General features: G+C 32.5%; 1 protein-coding gene across 1 annotated transcript in view; it reads left to right on the forward strand.

Annotated features, from left to right (window-relative positions):
- The window catches only part of PHIP (pleckstrin homology domain interacting protein), a 112,915-nt gene that overhangs the window by 838 nt on the left and 90,368 nt on the right, over positions 1-21,709 (forward strand). The window contains exons 3-5 of the mRNA XM_023533451.1: positions 1-55; positions 13,381-13,531; positions 13,624-13,722. Of these exons, the coding sequence (XP_023389219.1) occupies positions 1-55; positions 13,381-13,531; positions 13,624-13,722 (305 nt within the window). The remainder of the gene's footprint in view (positions 56-13,380; positions 13,532-13,623; positions 13,723-21,709) is intronic.

Below are 21,709 nucleotides of genomic sequence, written 5' to 3' on the forward strand. Positions count from 1 at the left end.
GCCCCGGCGCACCGACTGGACCGGGAAGGAGCATCCCAGGACCTACCAGAATCTGGTGAGACATTCACGTCGCGGAGCAAAGAAACTTTTCCCCGAGTCGAATAAAAATTGAATTTCCCGCAATTTTTTACAGAGACAAAAACTTGGCCCCAGAACGTGAAAGCTCCAAAGGCCACGGGAAGGGTTGGGAGGCCGGCGCGGGGCCTGCGGGGGACAGTGGCCGGGGGGACCCGCACCCCGGGGCCGCATGGGCTGCCGACAATTTATTTGTGATATTTTGTTAATGTGCTAGAAATAAAGATACGTCATGAGTGTTGTGCAGTGCAAGGCCGGAGGAGGAGGGGCCGGCGCGCGCGTCCGTGCGGGCGCGGGGGCGCGCGCGAGGCAGCAGCAGCGGCGGCGGCGGCGGCAGCGGGAGCGGCGCGAGGAGGGAGGGCGCGCTCTCTCGCTCTGCACGCGCGGTCGGCTCGGCTTTCTCCTACCCCACACAATAGCTGGTGACTAACTGCTCCGAAGTGGCATTAGCATTTCACAAGCAGGCTATTCAGCCGCAGCGGAACCGTGGCAAGACGTTATACATTTTTTCTTTTCCTGTTTCTTTTGCTTTCCTTAAATTCAGAGCTAGGTTTTTTGTTGGAGGGGATCAGATGTGTGATGTTAGTTGGCCAGCAGCACATCTTGAATTTACCAAAACACATTCGCAGAAGTGTAAAGCCTGTAATATCCTAAAGCCAGAAGTTTAAGAGGTTTTTTCTAATTTTGCTAATTCTCGTGTTATGCCTTTTGCTAAAATTAAGAACTATGATTGGCGGCCACTGAAGAATTTTTATTTTTATCCATGTATTTACCTGAGATGGAACTTGGCACGTAAAAGTTTTTGAGTTTATCTTGAGATATATTTTGTTAAATAGTTTGACAAATACCTGCTACTTAATTTTATGGGTTTTCAGGGTGAATATTTTAGTAATTTGTAGCAATTGACTTCCAAAAGTGGATCTATCACTTTAGTATTGTGAATGGTAAAGTAAGATATTTGTATTCGGGAGTTATGTTTTCCACATTCTAAACTGATCTTGGTCGTTCGTATGCATATATGTGTGTGGGGGGCAGAAGGTAGTCACACTGGGTCAAATCAAGGCGTTGAAATTTATTCAGTGCATTGATTTTTTTTGAGACATTTGTAACTGATGTAGGATAGTTAATAATGACTAATGTTACTTCATGACGGCTTCTGAAACAATTAGGGAGTTTCAGAGCTGGCTTAGAATTGAATGTCTTGTGTGAGGTGAAGGCATAACATGATTTTGCTGGCTTTTCATTTGGATATAGAACATCTAAGTTTTGCGTCTAAATTATATAATATAGGTTGTTGATAAGTGCTGTTGAATTTAATGGATATAGTAAATTTAATGGAAACATAACAGTATTCATTTCCATACTTAGTTTTCAAGTAGTGATTAGGCTAGTTTCATTCAGTACTTCGCTAAAATGAAGAGTTTGAAGCCAACTCCAAAATTCAGTAACTGCAATATTAAAATTTTTAAGTTGTAAGTATCGGTCAACATCTTAAATGGATTTCCATGTCTTTGTTAGACAAAAATATTATGAAGATTATAATTTCCATTTTTAAGAATTGGGCAGATTTTACAAAACTCATCTTTGTGTCTTGTAAAAACCCGCAAACCACAAGTCACTGAAAATTGCTGTGTTTTCTTAACGTGAAAACACTGGGTAATGTTATATTTTTAAATTAAATTGGCTAATGGTTTCTGGCTAAATTATGAGACTGTCTAATTCGTATAGGAATATCATTTTGTCTTTGCCAGTAACACCAGAGGTACTAATGTTGATTTTTGTTTTTTGAGAGGGTTTCTCGTTTCTCAAAGTAATAAGTAAAATTTTATTCCTAATTTTTTTATAAGACTGAAAACAGTCTTATAAACACTTCTTTGGCGTGTTATTATCAAAACCCACCAGTTTCACATGGAAGTGGTTCTTCTTCCATAGAGTGTTTTTAACCTTTTTACCAGAACAGTCATGTTGACATATTCAGGAGACAGTTAAGAGTTCTTATTAGAATTCACAGTTCTCTGGCTCATTTTCTCTTTATTCATTCAGCATATTACTTTCATATCAAACTATATCTAGGTGTATGATAAACATCTAGGTAAATTATTTGACTTTATTGAGATTTAGTTAGCTCTAAAAATATTTGGAACACCAGGTATCTGGGCACATTTTTGTTTTTAATAGTAGGCTTTTGAAACTTATGTGTAGGTGAACACATGCAAAATCTCTTGCACAGTATCCTCTCTGTTTTATTATTACTTAAAAATGTTTAACTTTGTTGCCTGTCAAATTGCTTTTATTTAACATTGGTTTGAAGATTATTTTAGTGAGTGAAATCAAAATAACTATTGTTTGGTTTCAGTAGTGTTTATTGGAATTTGTTGCTATGTAAGTGATAAGTTGAGTAATTTAAATGGAAGAATTCATACGTCAGATTAAAATTTCTAGAACACTTCAAATTACAGCTATTTGGGGTAGGATATAATATTCGTACTTATGAGCTTAAAAATAGATATATTAACATCTTCAGTCAGCCTACAGATAAAATTACAGTGATTGAGTTTTGACCAAGAAGAAAGTGGAGTTTTATGAGTAGTTTTGAAAAGTTTACAGATTTTTTAAAAAATTGACACATTTGTGTGATTGATAAAGGCATTGTAAAACATTGTGATTATTACCATCTAGTTTAAAATTCAAAACCCGTTTTTAACAATGAATGGAATTTAATAGAAAGTATTTTTTACTCTATATGTTTTATCAGATTTTATGTTTTTTTAAAATATGAGGTTAATTTTAAAGCAAAAAGGCATTTTTAAAGCTTTTATCAGAATTCTTATTTTTTAAATGGAGCCAGGCATGGGAACAAACTGTAGAATAAGAAAACTAACATTTGTACAATTGTTTATTTCTTAATTTGCATAGTGATATTGGTTGGTTTGTTAACTTGATTTATAGTTGTCACCTTAATTAGTGGAGATTGCATATTTGTGAGATCTCGAGGCAGAATTTTTAAGATTTTTTACCAGATCTGGGACTCTGATTACATTTCTTACTTGTGGGACATTTATTTTTTCAAAACTGGGTTCATGTTTTGCTAAGCTGTTAAAATGATATAATTCTTTTATTTTTGTAGTGGTTATTTACTTTTCTTAAAATGATTCCACTTCATTGGAAATCTTTATTCAGGTGAAAAGATTGGGAGCCAGGACACGAGGGTTATATCTTAGCCCTGCCAACAATTAACCTGCAGGTTACTTCAGGCAAGTCATGGAATTTCTGTTGGCCCCAGTTATTTGTGAAATAAGTGAATTAAAATTTTTCTAATCTGAAAATTTGATTTTAAACTAGAAATAGCAATACCGTGTCTCTAAGAGCACAACTCTTTCATTTCAGAGTTTGATTATCCAAAACACAGAAAAGTAAATATAGAAAAATTATGCAGATTGGAAAATGTGTATAAATGCTTTTGAGTGTGCCATTCTTGGGTTGTAGTATGGTTTCTCCTTGGAAAGATGAAGATTTTTGAAACACTAACCACATTGTAGACTACCTTTTTATAATATAACTAAATATTAGTTTTCAGAAATTGTTGGTGGTCTTAAATTCAGAGATGAATAGGAACTGAATAGAATTTACTTATGTATGTTAAGCACGCATTTAGAGTATGCTGATTAATGTTAAAGTTAAGGTATAAAACTAATGTTAAAGTTAAGGTATAAAACTTACAAATTTTAGGAGAAAAGTGTATAACATATTAGATGTTTTTGAATCAGGGATTCTCATTTTATATTAAAGATAATATATTACTTTCCAGAATTTAACCAGTATAATTTGGGGGTCGGGAGAGTAGCATATAATGAAGTAAATGTGTGTTACCATTTCCTTTTTAAATAGAGTATAAATGAAATACTAAGCTTTCCTTGGTAGCCTCTAAAGCAGGGCTTTAATATTTCATAATCATTATAGTAAATAGAATGTTAGGTGTGAAGGGGAATAGTACATGCTGCAGGGCTGAAGTGGGCAAAATTTCATCATTTCTTACATATGCAGCTATTCTATTGGTACTTATTTCATTATTTTTAAAAGAGACGTTACAGACATTTTAAAATGAAATAAATACCTGTTAAATTCTTAATATCCTTGAATAATTGTGAAGTATTATGTGAAGAAGTTGGATTATCCCCTCCTCAACTATACAGTAGTGTTTATATGATTGTTATGAGGCAGAATAGTACTGCAGAAGTCTGTTTCCCAGTCTGAAATGTTTTGTCAATCTGGGTTAATGATTTATGTGTTTTAAACAGTTTAATAAAGACTTAAATTAATTCTGAAGTGAGCATTAGGTTAAATAAATACTATGAATGTCAGTTTTTTTAATCCACTCAATTTCTTTATCAGGTAACCACAAGATTTTGTTTCTTTTATCTAAAAATTCCTCTCACTGTGACCATTCTTTTCCCCAAATTTTGTGGTTATCTATCATGTCACTGCAGAATTGTAGCAAATAAAATTGTATCCTACACAACTTATTCTGGACAAGTCATACCAAATAAATAAATTTTATTCTTACTGGTAGTTTCTTCATGTAAGTTTTAGAATTCATAGAAATATATCTGTAAGCAAAGTGGCCGTTTTAATAAGCATACCCATTTAGAATAACTTTCTATTTTAATGTACTTTGTTTAAAGAAAGTCATTAAAATGAGTATTAGAAAAAAATTAACAGCAAATTTTTTAGGTTATATAAGTCGCTTTTGTAATTACATCTAAAAGTGATAAAGGCTATTATATAATAAGAACCAAATTAAAAATTTTAGAAATAAATTTAAAATGTAAAGATCATCAGTTTCTATTTTTTTGTTTGAGATTTATGTTGGTGAAATAACATTAGTGAAAATTGATAAATTATTTTGGGTTAATTAAATATATTAGCATATGGACTGTAGAGGCATTTAAGTATTTTATAACAGATTGGAGGAAATGATAGTACTTTTTTCCTTTATGGAATTTGAGAATTTAGGGTACTAAAAAATCAAAAATCATGATATTGAATAGTGAAATATTTAAGTGTGAGAACTTTTGGCTACCACAGAGGAGGCAGTCATCAGGTTTGAAGCATGTCTACCTTTTGTTATTTGCCTTAGATACGAGCAGCCTTATTTGAGCTCAGAAATCACAGATAAGGAAAAAGATAGTTGGATGAGAAGTTTTGATACTAAGAAAAATTAGGTAGCAACATAGTATGATGCAGCATCTGCTTAAGTTAAAACTAAATTGTAAGAGGAATGAGATTTGTAATATTCGTGTAACATGTTGAATGACGGCAGCCTTCTGCAAATGAAGCACATGATGAATCCATGATTTCTGGAATCCACGTGGCCTGTGGTCATGGTGGCAGGACCCATTTGGTCTCTATCATGGATAGATAACAAGTACATAACCTGTCTTCACAGAGGTTATAGTATAAATGCAAGAAATATTTGTCTTGTGTCATTTGGTTCTGGTTTAGTTTTGGGGTGTGGAAACACTAAATTCTAGGAATCTTGGAGAAATATGCATTTTCTGAAACAACTTTACCGCCATTGTATGTGTGGTGGTAGTTATTTTGAGTACACTGTTCGAAACTGAAACATTACTAAAAATGAAATTGGTCATTTTCTCAAGATTATGTTGGCATCTTAAGCATAAACAGTTTAACAATTTTCCATCTTTAATAGACTTTTTCAATAGAATTAGATTTGAATTTTAAAGTATACTTTGTAAATAAATAATACTTTAAAGATTTCTTATTACCCAGATTTTACTTAGCATATTTGACTTGATTTAAAAACAGCTTCAAAATATATTATTTTAAAAAGTTAAATTTTGTGTTTTAAATTAATTTTTATAGAGCATCTTTATGTGGTTTGTAAAAACCTTAATTCTGGATAGAGGTTTTTTTTTTTTTTTAAGCAGAATATAGTCAGATTGTGATGAATAAAATTTGGAAGAGCAGTAATATATTTTATGTCACATACTTGTATTGATAATTACATTGATCTAACCGAATTATCTAAATAAATTTTTAGGTGGTTGATTAAATTGTGAATATGAGAGTCTTTCAAGCATGTTTATTCACAATTAAATAGACCACCAAGATTAATTTTGACAATAAGATTCTATATTAATGTTATTATACTCTGATTACAAAGAAATCATATGCATTTAAGAGTCCTTGTAAGAGTAGTTACCCAGCTTAGAGGATTTGATTTGCAAAGTGGTTATATGGGTTCTGGTAATTTTATAATCTTAAAATTTGTGTGATGGGGTGGGGGCGGGGACAGACAGGAACTAAAGTTTTGAGAAGGACACTAAGGTAATAAAAGTAACAGTAGATGTGGAATCAGGAGATCTGGGTTTGATAATTGCTGCTCCTACTTTCTAAATGTATGACCTTTGACAAACTAACCTTTGGACTTCAGTTTTCTTTACCTGTGAAATGGGGAGAATACGTAACCTTAAATAAAATTGGGGAATAGTTGACATAGAATATTCCATATATGTGTCTATGCGGAGAAGCTGTTACAGTAAAAGTGTTCAGAGAAAGTGTAAACTTGTTTTAAACATTGTAGATACAATTTAACCTATACTTTAATAATGGTAAGAGATTTATAATTATAACTAGAAGTTTCGAGAAGGCCAGGGTAGGGTTTTAATAATAGGCCTATGGAGTGATTAAATAGCAAAGGGTTTTTGAAATTTTGGTTTTTGTTTATATCCTGGAATAGTCATAAAAATAGAGAACCATATTCCATTAAGCTGACCTTTTAGAACTCAACTATAGCAGAGAGCAGAAGCAGCTAGCCTTTCGGATAGAAAATAATGTGAAAATAGGTATGAGACAGTCTGAAAAACTGACTTTTTTAGAACCAGTTCGGTTTTCAAAACAGGGATGAAGTGAAGAGCCTAGTCAAATCAGATCATACTAGTGCTAATCAGTAAGTGGATCTTATTTTCATAGGGACCTCTTAATTTGCTAAGGAAGGACTGGCATTTAGGTCTCACAGGTAATAGTAATTAATATATTGATCTGATCTCACCTGGAAAAGGTACTTAAAAAGATATCCAATGTTTCCCCCCATTTTTAGGTCTAGAAAGATTTTTTTCAATGTGGAAGGTCAACATGTAGGTAATGTTGAGTGTAATTAAAAGTAACAGCCAGTTCTTATGTTAGGTACTGTGACTACTTCTCAAGGTGGTGACTCATGCAGTCTCAGTCTTACAGATGAGGACATTGAGACTGAGTAATTGTTTTCCACACTCAATTTGGAAGTTTAAAACTAGGATGTTTTACTTTAGAGCCAGCTCTTAAACTACTGACCTTTTCTTTAAAAAATGATAGAGAAGTTCTTAATGACAGTATGTCTAGTGGAATGCAGTGGCTTCTAGGTTTTTTATATTCTCTCTACTGATAACACTTATCTTCTAACAGTACCTTACAGTAATAATGACAAATTTTTCTTGGCTAGAAAGGATGGCTGTTTATATGAAGTAGCATACTAAGCAGAAGCAGGTTGATTTAGCTGAAGATGCAGGAAAATAAACCACTCATAGAGCTCAGTTTCTTTTCTTGTTCCATCCTTGCTACAATTCACATTTTCAGAAAATGATCCTATTTAAATTGCAATTGATAATTCTAAAATTATTTTATATATGCGATCTGAGAAAGGAATGAAACAGATTTATGATTTGGGCCAAGATGGACAAGACATGAACACAGTTGCCTCTGTTCCACAGAATTGTATTACCCCTACTGGAAAAGTTGCTAGAAACAAGGATTGTTATTTAGATCTGAGTAGGTAAACTATGGCTGCTTGGATAAATCGTGCAGGATACCTGTTTTTGCAAGGCTTCTGAGCTAAAGTTAATACTTTTTTATAAGTTTTTAAAAATATATATGCAACAAATAGTAGCCCCCAAAGCCTACAATGTTTACCATCTGACCCTTTATAGATTGTTTTCTGATCTCTGCTCTAGATAATGTAACTTAATTACAAAAAGGATACCTTTGTTTAATTCAGGTTTTAACCTTTATTTATGGACAGTTAATCAAAGATCATTGTTACTGTTATTAAGCGATTCTCAATTGGGATTGGAGATTCGTGGCTGGAGATATGAGAAGTTTGAAAAAGCTCTGACTAGTCCACAGGTCTAGGAGTGAAACTCCGTGAGGTGGCATTAGGGTTTGCATCCATAAAGCGAGCTCTTGCATCTTAGTGGGAGAGGAGCTGGAATGTTTATCAAAAGGGGCATGGATTTTAAAAAGTAGAACACTACTGATAAATGTGTATTTTTAAAAATTCTTATTTTTCAAATATTATGGTTATTAACTCTTTGGTGTCATCTGTTTATACTTTGATTCTAACTTTAAGAGTTTAACATTTTAATCTTAGAAATATTGACAAAAATATTGTCAGTGTTTTCTTTAGCTATTTCTTTAGCTATTTTGAGAGAGAGTATTTAGTGTTGTTTAGTATATCATTGTAATTATATCTTATTTCCTTAGATTTTTCAGTGTTCCCCTTTACTTATAGAAATTTATGCTTTTGTGTTAGTTTGCTTAGTTGTGAGGGTGATCTTTAGAATGTTCTTTTTCTGGGTCAGTTTAATGTCCGTTGGAAACTATTCAAAATGTCCTTTTTATAGCTTGCTTGCATATTGATATATACATATATTTGTGGCAATAGGTGCTTTGCGGGGGGGGGGCAGTATAAATGTGGGCTGTAGAATTACATTGCTTTGGTTTGTTTGACTCTATCATCCACTAAACATGCTTGATGTTTGTTGCAAGGTTGGTTTCTCTTTTTGTACCAGAATTTATTTATGAATGGAAATAATAATAGTACACACCTCTTAGGGTTGTTAAAATAATTAACTAAGCTTTTACATGTAAAATTTACCACACTTACTACAAGGGCTAGCATTTAGTGCACAGCCAATGTGCGTTAGCTATGTTAGTGTTATTCATATTTATCACACTATGTGTGTTGAATATCTAAAGAGCTTGAAAGCAGCTCTGGTCATGGAAAGTAATGGGTATATTGGAACTGAGGATGTTAATTTTTGTTTTGTTTTTCTAAAATAATAATAAACAATTACTGAGAATCTAAATATAGACATTTTGGGTAGGAATTGTATTACAATATCATTTTAAGTTTTCCTTTTAGTTTCATTTTTCTTTTAATTATTAGTATAAATAAAATAAAAGTTCATTCAAACTTAAAAGCTTAATTTTAAAGATAGGCATTCTTACTAACTTGAAAATTAAAAGCTATGTATAGCAATAAATGAGCTATTTTAAGTTTTTAAATTTGTTTTTACATTTTAAACATTGACCATAGTGATGTGGATTAATATTCATGGAGAATAATGTTTAGGAAAAGGCAGTAGCAAAAGATAATTTGTATTAATTTAAAAAAAAATAAGTTGTGTGTGACACTGTTGGAACCAAAAGAAGATGTGGTCCCTCTTCTTTTGTAGTTTATGGTGAAGTTGAGAAGAAAAGTATTAAATCATTACACTTTTAATTGTATAGTCATAAACTGATAACATGAGTTAAGGAAAAGCCATTGAGGCTGTGCAACCAAGATAACACTTAGACTGAATTGGGTAAAGGAAAACAAAGGAACTTAAATTGCAGGGAAGATCTGAAGCACGTAGAAGTGTTGTTTGGTTAAGGGGATGTGGGGAAATGCACAGTGTACCTACCACATGGGAAAAGCGTGAAGAAGAGAGTGCAGGTAAAGAACCTGAAAGAAGGCAGGCGTGTCTGTGGAAAATGGGGGCTGGAGGGTGTAAGGCTGAGAATGTGTCAGAAATAGGAATGGACCAGAAATGAATTTCAGGTCTTGCAGACCATGTTAAGGATTTAGATCTCTAAAGAGCAAGGAAAGTCTCTGTTGTTTTAAGTAGGGGTGACTTGACCACATGTATGCTTTGGAAAAGAGCATTCTAATGCAAATAGGGAATAGATTTGAATGAGGTAGAAGGCATGAGTGGATGTGAGAAAGATGGAACTTTATTGCAAAGATGATTCAAAGTTGGGTAGTTAGTGTGGAAATGGAGAGAGGCAGACATATTTAAGGATAGGAAGGAAAAGTCAGTTGGACTTGAGACTGCTTGGATATTGTGAATGAGGTGAGAGTGAGGAATGGGCATTGTAAAAAATTTGACTTCTTGGTTTGAGGCTGAATAGATAGCGTTGCCATTCACCAAGGTAAGGGACATTTTTGGAGGGGTATTGGCATGAGGATTATGATTTTCATTTTGACATGAGTTGAGGAGGCTTTGGAACTCCAAAGAGAGATGTCTTAAGAAAGTTTGTTATGAAAGCCTAGCCTATAGATGTCAGTTTGAGAATCACTGGCTTAATGACTGTCTAAGGAGAGAGTATGGAGTGAGAAGAAAAGAGAGTCTAGAACTGGACTCTGGGATCTCAGACCTTAAGGAACTTCACCATTTAATGGCTAGATAGAAGAGAAGTCAGTATTTACTGCATATTTTCATGTGTTCTGACAATTTATTAACCCCTTAACTATAAGTACTGGGTAGACAAGTAAATAAGATCCAATTCCATGTCTTACGCAGAACATGGGCTAGTAAATTGGCAATTTTAGTATAGTGCAGGGGTTTTATGAATCCCCCAATAGGGCAGGATTGTGGTAGAGCCTGTGTGTGTGTGTGTGTGTGTGTGTGTGTGTGTGTGTGTGTGTGTGTGTGTGTGTGTTTGGGGGGTGGGGGAATCATAACTGTCATTAGATTCCCACTGAGGTCCGGATATCAGAATATATTAAGAACAATTAATTTGGTGTGATAAGTACTAGCAAGTGCTGGGAAGGAGGGTAAAGGAACATTTGGAAAGGACTATAATGTGCTATGGAAACACAAAGATAGAATGACCAAAAAGAAGTGGCAACAGTGGTATAACAGGTCATGTAAAGCAAGAAGGCATGGACTGAGATGTGGAGGTGGGTAGGTAGGTGAAACAAAGATTTCCAGCAAAGAGATCAGCTTGTATAAAATCTCAAAAGCCAGATCATGAGGAGTTTAAGAACTGTAAAAGTATCTCTTCTAACTTTAAATTGAAAATTAATTTTTGAAAAATTGAAATATACTAAATCAAGGAAAAATTTAGTCAGAAAAAGTGGATTCATGATATTTTATTAAAAGATGCAATTCTGCAATAAGGATTTTCAGGTTTGTTACCTGAAATGTGTTTTACACAAAGACCCTAAAACAGGATCATCACTAAATTAAGGTTAATAATAAAGAACTTCGTTGTTAAAGTAAAATTTTTTAAAGGAATTTTGATCAATTTAAAGAACTTACATTAGATAATTATATACAAATTTAGAACTGGAAGGGACCCTATATATATTGTAGACTTTTTCTTTTAAATGTTATTTTTAGGCAAATTAGGGATGATTATAGAAAAGTATAAATACAATTGTAATAATTCATATTTTGGTATGTTTTCTTCTAAGTGTTTTTTGCTAATCGTACTAACGTTTGGAAAAGTATGTTTTGAATCAAGATGATATCAGGGAAAGAGAGAATCTGTAACTAACTGAGTTTGGGAAATTGTTCATTAAACAAATTAGATAGTTTTATCTCAGGATTTTTCAGAGGCTTTAATGTCATTGTGTTTTGTGAGTCTCCAAATCAGAGATGTAGTATGTATAACTTGTATTAGAACCTCTTTTTCCAGAAGTATTCATTCTGTCAGTACTTATTGACCATCTACTGTGTGCCAGACTCTAATGTTTTAAATTATCCTATCAGAGGATGACAATATGGCTCCATGTTGTCTCCATGACGGGAGTGTATTATGCTAAAAAGTAAAGTAAGTTCTTTTTAATTGGCTTCAGCTTAGAAGGATGACTATTAGTTAAATTTTTAGAAATACCATTCATGGTCTTCTGCAGTTAGAGTATAACAAATACTGCAAGATGGAATGAAATGATTTAACTCCTTACCTCCCTCCCACCCCAAAATCAATCTTATCATAAGGACTTCATACTAAAATTACCATTACTAAATGAACTCGAGTGGCAGTTCTCAAACTTCTGGGCCTCAGAACCCCATTACATTAATAAAAATTATTAAAGTTCCTTTATGTGGATTATAATCTCATTTATGATTTAAATATTAAAACAAATTTAAAAATATTTAAATGAGAAATTCATTTCATGTTAATATAAATAATTTACATAATTTAAAAACAAATTTGCGAGAATGGCATTGTTTTACATTTTTGGGAATGTTGAATGTCTGGTTTAAGAGATGGATTCTTATATCTGTTACTGCATTCATGCTTGTAACATCATGTGTGGTGTGGCCCCTGGAAAAAACCACATACAATGAGAAAATGAGAGTGAAAAGCAAATAATGTTTTAGTATTTGTAATTTTTGCCTGAGAAACCCCCAGGGGTTCCCAGAACACACTTCGAGAACAGCTGAACTAGAGTATTTAGGTACTACAGTGAGAAATTTTTAGTAACTTGATAACCTAAATATAAAATGATAAAAGTGTACTTTATTTTTTCTAATTTAGTTCTCTTTAGATTATTATGCAACTGTTGTCTACTAAAAATACTTTCAGAATGAATAATAAAAATATTAGCATTTTATATCTTGGTTTCAAATGCTAGCATAAATTAAGCAATATTTCAAATTTGTTCCAAAGTGCTCAAACTTTTTGTAGTAAGTAGATTTATTTTATAATCAAAACATGTTTAAATTAATAGTTGGAATTTGGCTTTTCTCTCTGTAAAGCTTTTGGTAAATAAATTATGAAATTCAGTGTAGATGTTATGTCAGTTTTTTTAAAGTTTGTAATGAGAACATGAACTATCAAGTTTCTTTTACTTTCAAGGATACAAAACATTTATTTATATAGTTGGAATTTTTTTGTTTGAAGTTTTTGAAAATTAAAACATTAAATTGAAACATTACCATTTTAGGTTATAATACTATATATTTTTTCATTGTTTGGTATTTGCATTGACTAGCATCTTTTAGTTTATAACTAGTTATATTTAGGTTACATTAATTCTTTAGTATTTTTCCTCCATGGATTAAATGATGGTTGGGGTAGCTATTCTGTTCTCTGAATCAAGTGGTTTCACATAATAAACATGAACTTTTCTCCCAAATAAAATGAAACGTTGGCTAACTAGAACAAATTACTGTATTTTTTTAAAGTATAGCTTATTTAGTGTAAATATTAAATCACTTTATTTAGCAAATACTTTATATGTCTCTCATATAACAGGTGAAGTATTACAGACACTTAGCACCTGATCACTTGCTGCAAATATGTCATCGACTAGGACCTCTTCTTGAACAAGAAATTCCGCAAAGTGTTCCTGGAGTACAAACTTTATTAGGAGCTGGAAGGCAGTCCTTGCTACGCACAAATAAAAGTATGAAAAATTTCTAATAGGATTTAGACATTCTTTTTCTTTTTGTCTTTGTGTCCTATCTCTGTATCCATAAAAACATGTGTGTTTAATAGGCTGCAAGCACGTTGTATGGAAAGGATCTGCTTTGGCTGCATTGCATTGTGGAAGACCACCTGAGTCGCCAATTAACTATGGTAGTCCACCCAGCATTGGTGAGTTGTTTAAGTTCATTACAAAGTTGATATCCTCTTGGTAAAGAGCTTTTGAAAATGTTTTTTTTTTTTTTAGTTACAGTGATATCAGAGAATTTTATATTATGTACGTTAGCATTCAAAGAGAAAAGCTGTTATATTTTTTTCTTATATCACTGATCTTAATAATGAAGTCATAATAAAGCATAATTATAGATTGTATATATTGTACCTAATGCAGGCTATTTAGTTTATTAGTATTTTATTTTTACAAAAAATTGTTTACTAATATTTATATTAGGTTGGTTTAATGGGTGATTGTATCATAATATAGATTAGTTATAATGGTGGGAAAGAAATAGTTTGGTTATTTTTTTATAAAGCATAGTGCATTTTTTTGCCTTTAAAATTTCAAAGAAGGAAAACTAATGCATTCCTTTTGAAATGTCTCCTGGATTCATCCTTTTTCCTTTCCAGGCCCTTGTCTTACTTGATTACTACATATTCTCTAAAGCAGTCTTCTTGCTTCTCATATCTTCTCCCTCTTTCCCTTCTAGGTTATGCTGTGTAACAGTGTGATAATTAATCTTATTTAAGTTTACCTTTGCTATATTACACTTCTTATCAAGGTGGTATAAAGAGGTTAAGATTTTAATGATGCTGTACTTCCTCTGCCACCAAGTCTAAACTTCTGAATTTCAGGACCTTCATATTTTAATCATAGCCTCTCTTCCCACTCCCAACCCCCCTCTCTACCCAGGAATGTTATTCTCCCTCTTTCTTTCATCTATCCACATCCTACTTCTTTCTTTTCTGGATACTTATACTAATCATTAATTAATATTAGAGTTTTGGATAACTTTTGCTTTCGTTTATATTGTATATCTTTTTCCATTGTTTTACTTTTAACCTTTTATTTTCCATCTCTCTTTAAAATAACATAGAAGTGTCTTTTAAAAATTATAATATGACAGTCTTTGTGTTTTATCTGGGACATTTTGTCTTTTATATTTAATTATTGATATATTTGGATTTAGATCTATTGCTACTTGGAAAGTTGCTCTCTCTGGTTGCTTTTAAGATTTTCTTGTTAGTTTTCTGCAGTTTGATTGTAACATATTTTGATATCCTTTTAACTTTATCTTGTTTGAGATTTATTAGGCTTCTTGAACTATAATGTCTTTTATTGGCATTGGAAGATTCTCAGCTATTATCTTTTAATATATTGTCTTCACTCCATACTCTCTCCTTTCCTATGGAACTCCAGTTAAACACATGATAGACTTTTTTTTTTTTTTTTTAAGCAAGGCAACCCTTGATTGACCTCACAGATTGCAAGGACCTTGTCAGCTTATTTATTTATTTATTTTTTTACGTCTCCAGCACCTGGTCTTCCTAGGTAGACCCTGCTTAGCTTCCGAGATCAGACGGGATCGGGCTTGTTCAGGGTGGCATGACCATAGACTGATGGTAGAATTTTTTACTTTATCTTCTCTGTTACTCTTTCTTTTATGATTTACATCTTTTTGTCTCTGTGATGCATTCTGGATTGTTTTTTCGGACCTTTTTTCCAAAGGTATCCTATGCGATATTTGTATGGTGGGTAATCATGGGAGATCTTTTTTTTTTTTTTTTAAATTAAATATATGTTTGCCCTGGTTAAATATTGGTTTCAATATATAATCTAACTATAATGAACAACTATTAAAACAACAAAGGATTTGAGATATTAGAGTGTATTTGCACTTTGAAAATTATACTAGGAGAAGGAATAATTCTCTTGAGAGAAAGATGAGATAAAATATAGACGCTTCTCTTGTAGGAGAAAGTTTGTTATCTCTTTGGAAGACTGCAGACCTATGTGATAAAGGGAATATATTATGTTGTTCTTTCAGTACATTGTCAGGCAGTTCCGTGGCAGACAATGAAAGTACAAGAATGATTGATAGTAAATAACTTTCCTCTTAACATTTGCTGTGTGAGTAATTACTGTGTGCCAGGCAGTACTCTAAGCATTTTTCATATATTTTTACCTTTAAAATTTTAAACAGCCCAGCCCATAGGAGGAACTTATTGTTTTACAGAGAAGGAAATTGAGGCATAGAAAGATTTGGTGGTTTGACTAAGGTTACACATTTAGTGAGTCATGAATTGAGATTGACTCCATTATGCTACACCTTATTCTCAATAAGCTAAGCTTTTCAATAGTAACCGTCAGCTACTTAAGAAAGTTGGTATTAGTTATATGGTCAGATCAGTAAATATTGCTGACATGGATATTGGGAATGTAAAGGTGGCAGAAATATCCTGAGTTTTGTGTTATAACAGAGAAATGCAAGTAGTATATTTAGGTAACAGAATTAATTACCAAGCAGATACTTGTATCTTTCTGAAAGACTTTATTTCATTTTTAGGGTTTAAGATAAATTATTTTTCTTTTATATTTATATTTTCAGGAGAATATTCGTTCTGTACTAGAACACTAATTTTACTTTTTTTCTTTTTGCATTTACAATATTTTTGAAATCACAGAAGAGAACCTAATAAAAATAACTACTTATTATCATTTAGTGTCATGTCTCGTTAGCCTCAGTGACAGCCTTGAATGTCTTATTTTGCTAGAAAATTATGAATAGGATGGTAATGGAAAGAAAAATTCATCAGATTTTTTGCCATAGTAGTTTGCCTGCATAGTAATAGTGTATCATTTCAAGTTATCACAGTATGAGTGATCAGAATTTTTTTTTTAATATGAACTTTATAGTACTGACATGTCTTTTGTTGATTCCTCTTTGCCATTTTTGTTGATTCCTCTTTGCCATTTTCTATCTGGATTTTCTTTGCTCTTTCCTTGGTCAATGTAGTATTACCAAGTATCAGTGGAAATAAAATAAAAATATTAACATTTTAGCTTTTCTTAAAACACAGATTTAAATACATATCCAAACATTTAAAGTTTGATTCACTGACAATACAGGGTTTTTTTTTTTAATAAACTTTTAATTTTGGAGTAAGAAATTATTTGCCAGAAAGTTGCACAGATAGTTCAAAGAGCTATATACCCCTTATGCAGTGTTCCCTAAGGTTATCATCTGGTACATTTCTCAAAGCTACTAAACCAACACTGGTACATTATTATTTACTAAGCACTAGACCTTATACATATCCCACCAAATTTTTCCATTAATTACATTTTCTTGTTCCAGAATTTTCAGCCACAGCCACATTTCAGGCCTTGGTGCTTCTTATTTGGAGCTCTACATCATTCATTCACTTATCAAGTAAATATTCACTCAATATCAATATCAAGTAAATATTGAGTCCCTACATTATATCTGGCACTGGGCTAGGATATATGTATTGTTTTGGAGTTGCAGGATAAATAAGAACATGGCCTCTGCTCTTCTACAACTTATAGGCTACCTCATTCTCTGCCTCCAGTCTTATTCCTTTACCCCAGGCTTTGGCTCCATCGTGGTTTCTAAACTTGGCACTTTTTACATTTTGAGCCAGATAATTATTGGTTGGTTGTAGATGGCCATCCTGTGCATATTTATCAGCATCCCTGCCTATACCCAGTAAATGTTAGTAGCAAACCAGTTGCCCCCATACCTCCCCCCAGTTGTGACAACCAAACATGTCTCCATACATTCCCACATATTCCTGGTACAGAATTGCTTCTAGTTAAGAAACACTGCTCTAAATGTTCCAAAATGCAAATGTGATCATATCATCCCTCCTAATGACTTTGAATAACCTGAACCCTATAATGTGGCTCACAAAACTGACTTTTCCCTGTGTTTCTTGTCTTTTCCTAATCTATACTTTGTGCTGTAGCTTTGTACAACTTGGCAGTTCTTAGAATCAAACTCTTTCATCCCTTTGTCTATGCACATGTTTTATTTCTCTGCAATCTCTCTCGATAAATAGATAAGGATAAATAGAACATTTATCTATTTATCCTTTAAAACTTAAATGTTACTGGGCAGAATTAAGTGCTCGTATTTATCACAAGTATAGCTTTTATCATAGAGTTGTGGCTTTTTATTTATCTTTGTTTTTTTTATTATACTTTGAGGTACTAGAAAATAGAGATTATGTCTTATTACTATTTATAGACCCAATTCCTCAGCATTGATAAATATTAAATGAAGAGGTAGTAGATAATTGATGTAGTTGAGGAACTGGAGTGGGTCAAGAAAAGTTCAAAAGTGGGTAGGGGTTAAAAATAGAATAGATAGTTGGAAGAAGAGAGATTTGGCCCAAGGAAAGCTTTGAGGTAAGGAAAGAAACCAGAAATTGTTTTTTAGGAAATTAAGGTTTATTAATGAACTGGGTTATCAATTCATTACACTTGGAATATTAGAACACCTATACAATTTAAGATGCAACTCTTGAGTTTATTTCAGTGCTTTCTTATCCTGTTTTATTTTATAGTCTGCTTATAAATCCTGACTACTTTATACCTCCTTGATGTAAATTATGAAAATTGACTGGAATTCATTCTCAGGACAGGGGAAACAAAGAGATCAGCTGCTTTCTAGCCCTCTAAAACTCTCTTTAATAATGTTTTTAGAAACGAAAACAAGTAGGAAAACCCCAGATTCCACCAATCTGTTGTCAGTAGCTTCTAACTAAGTTTCTGTGGAGGACATATTGAATGTGTACTTGGCATAGCAGCACTTACTTTCAAAAGTATTATAGAATCTTTGGTATTGTCCTTTCTCCAACCTCCTTACCCACATCATGACTGTTTTCAGATACAATTTACTCAGTATTTGCCTACTATAATAAACTATTTCAATAATAAATGATGTGGGTTGGCAGAGACCAGGAAAGAAGATACTTAGGTACATTAAAGCTGTTTTTAAAATTAAATTTGGAGATTCGTTTAATGCATTTTTATCTTGTGAAAAAGGTTGTAATATATTAAATCAATCTTTCACTAATTACCTTGTTTTTATTTATCTTTTTTACATTTACCATATTAGTGAAGTAAACTTTTTCTCTAGGTTTTTCATATTATTTTGTTGTTTTGCCTAGGTACTTCCATATTTTGTTTTACTTGTTGCTTCTGCAACCAGGTTTCAGTCTTGGTGGGTATTGGGGAATCTGATTCTAAAAAATGTGTCAGTGTAAGGAAACTGCTTTGCCTTGAAAAATAGTTTTACTGCACAAACATCCAGTTAATGCTAAGAAACCTGTACATTAAAAGAAGACTACAGATCTCTTTTACCTTTATTGGTTTTCTATGAGAAAACTAGTTTGAACAAAGGGCAACAAGGATTTACTTAAAATTAGGTCATAAATCTTGACTTTGTTTTAGTGTAGATGTGTGTCCTTAGGTAAATCATTTAATTTTTCAGCCCCAAAACTTCAGCTATAAAATGGGGATATTACCTGCCAAATGTGGTTATTTGGAGGCTTAAATTAGGTAGCAAAGTGAGGCAGGCACAAATGCCCTTCCTATAATTATCATTAAATGCGTTTTTTTGCTAATCTTGAGTATTTTTTTGAAGTTTCTTTTCCCTTCTAATTTCCACTTATATTTTGCCATATTTCCAATACTGTACTTGACTTATTCTGCCTTGGTAATTTCCTAACATACCTGGCACTGGGCTAGGATCTTGAGTTTCAGGGTTAATTTTGCCTCATGTGACTATATTTCTGACATACTTAGAAATATATATTATTATAAATCTACAAGATTTAACATATAATTTAACATGTGACATTATTTGATAAATTGTAAGATTATAATAATAATCTGTAGTTTCTTTCTGTTCATTTTTTTCCCTAGTATTCTCTATTCAGTTTTGTAATTTTTCTGCCTTCTACTCAGTACATACATTATCCTTAGTTAAGTGTCCACTCATGAGTTATTTAAATAATAATTTTCGCCTATTATTTTCTCACCTATTAACCATTTCTTCTTTCAGAACTCATTTTCTATCATTTTATTCCTCTGCTTTTCTAGTCTCTAACAGTTTTATGGTTTGTGTTGTTGTTTAATCATTTCTGACTTAGCTATATTTGTTTTTTTATTCTTGGTTTTGTTTTTAATCTAGCCCTTGAATGATAAGAATTTACATACCTTTGGTTTTTTTTGCCGTTACTATTACGGCCTGGAGAAGAGAGATTATATTTTATTGCAACTCTCTTCTCTATATCCTCTTGGCCCTGCTACTTCTTTTATTGCCCCGTAAGAACAGGTAGCTGTGGGAGACTTCTAAGATATATTTGCATTTTTTATTTTTGGGGGAAATAAAGCTAATGTTCATTATGCCAAAGTACAAAGTATATAAAATAGACATTATTTATATTTTTTCTTTTGCTTAAATTTCTTTTCAAATTATGATTGACCATAAAAGGAGAGACACTTTGAAGAGTGACAGTTTTCTTAGGTGAGTTTAAATTGTTGTTCTTGTAGCTGCATTGTTTTCTTTTTTAAATAATAAGATGAAATTTGCTTTGAGGTATCCCCCATCTACTCCAACCATGTGATGTGTCTTGCAGGCAATTCCAGTAGAAATTAGGAATAACTAGGTATTTTCTCTTTTATTTTGTGTCACATATTTTTCCAGATTTATTATTGGGTTTGATGTTGAATTTCATATCTGTGTAAGTGAAGCAAATTATCATATTTTCTTCACAAAGTTTCTGACTTTGTATTTTGAATTTCTTCAGAGAATCTTTAAAGTTAGGGGTTGAATATCTTCCTAGACATCTTGAAATTGAGAAGTCAATGATCAGGCTGAGTAGATGTTTATATAAACAGAGCAGCAATTAGTTTAGCTCCTTAAGGAAGTTGTAGAGGAAAATGATTTCCCACAAAAGTCTTTAAAAAATGAAAAGAAAAACTAGTAAGTTTTTTTATAACTTATGAGGATTTGATTGTTTAAGGATAGTCAATATAGATGTTGTTATACAGTGCCTTTGAGTTTATAAAACATTTTGTTTCATTTTTTCATAACTCTGCAGGATACCCCCACTTTATTAATGAGGAAACTGAAACTTAACAGAGGTAGTAATTAAAACTCAGTTATATCCCTAGTTATTTTGTCTCTAATCTTAACGCGTTTAACTTTATATCACATTTATATAGCACCTTTTTTGCCTTCTCTGTGAAATTCTTTATGCATTAGTCTTATACCACCTGTATTCCATTTATAGGCATACCTCAGACATATTGCAGATTTGATTCCAGATCACTGCAATAAAGCAAGCATCATGCTAAAGCGAGTCATAATCTTTTTGCTAGCAGAGGGTCTCTCCATCAATTTGTAAAAAACGCAATATCCATGAAGCTCAATAATGCAGAACACAGTAAAATAAGGTACACCTGTGTCGATTTGGGTACAGGAGCCTTTTGCCTCAGAATTTGAACTCTAGAAACAATAAAACATGATACTTTTTTCAAGTTTATATCTTGCCAGATAAATACTTAAATTTGAGAGAAAATACTGTTTCTTGAGAAAGCTTTAAGAATCTTTTTGTCAAATCAATTAATATTTTCCTAAAATGAAGTTTTGTTTTTTGAACCCTGTTATTTCTTTTTTGTAAAGTCAGCTTTTGCTTTTAGTTATATCTCTTCTGGTTTATTTTCATTGTATTCAACAGATAACACTGCAATTACTCCCACTTCTTTTTCCCTAAAAGCCTTCGACTTTTGTCCTTAAGAAATAGATCAGAATTCCTGACCATACCTTAGAAAACATTTTGTAGTTTGCCCTCTACCTTTTTAATCTCTTTTATTGACACTTGCCCCTCCATACTAGCCATACCCAACTTCCTTATGTTGCTTAAATGCTTACCAGTGTTCTTACCAGCCTCAGACCATTGCACATGCTCTTCCCTCAACCAAGAATATCTTTGGCTTTTAATTTTTCAGCCAACATTCTTTGGCTTTTAATTTTTCAGCCAAAAATGGCTGAACTTTTTCAGTTTAAATGTCAATATTTCAGAGAAGTCTACGGTGACTCTCTGATACCCTCCCCCCAGTATGTTT

Source organism: Pteropus vampyrus, unplaced genomic scaffold (assembly GCF_000151845.1).
Source record: "Pteropus vampyrus isolate Shadow unplaced genomic scaffold, Pvam_2.0 Scaffold102, whole genome shotgun sequence".
NCBI lineage: Eukaryota > Metazoa > Chordata > Mammalia > Chiroptera > Pteropodidae > Pteropus > Pteropus vampyrus.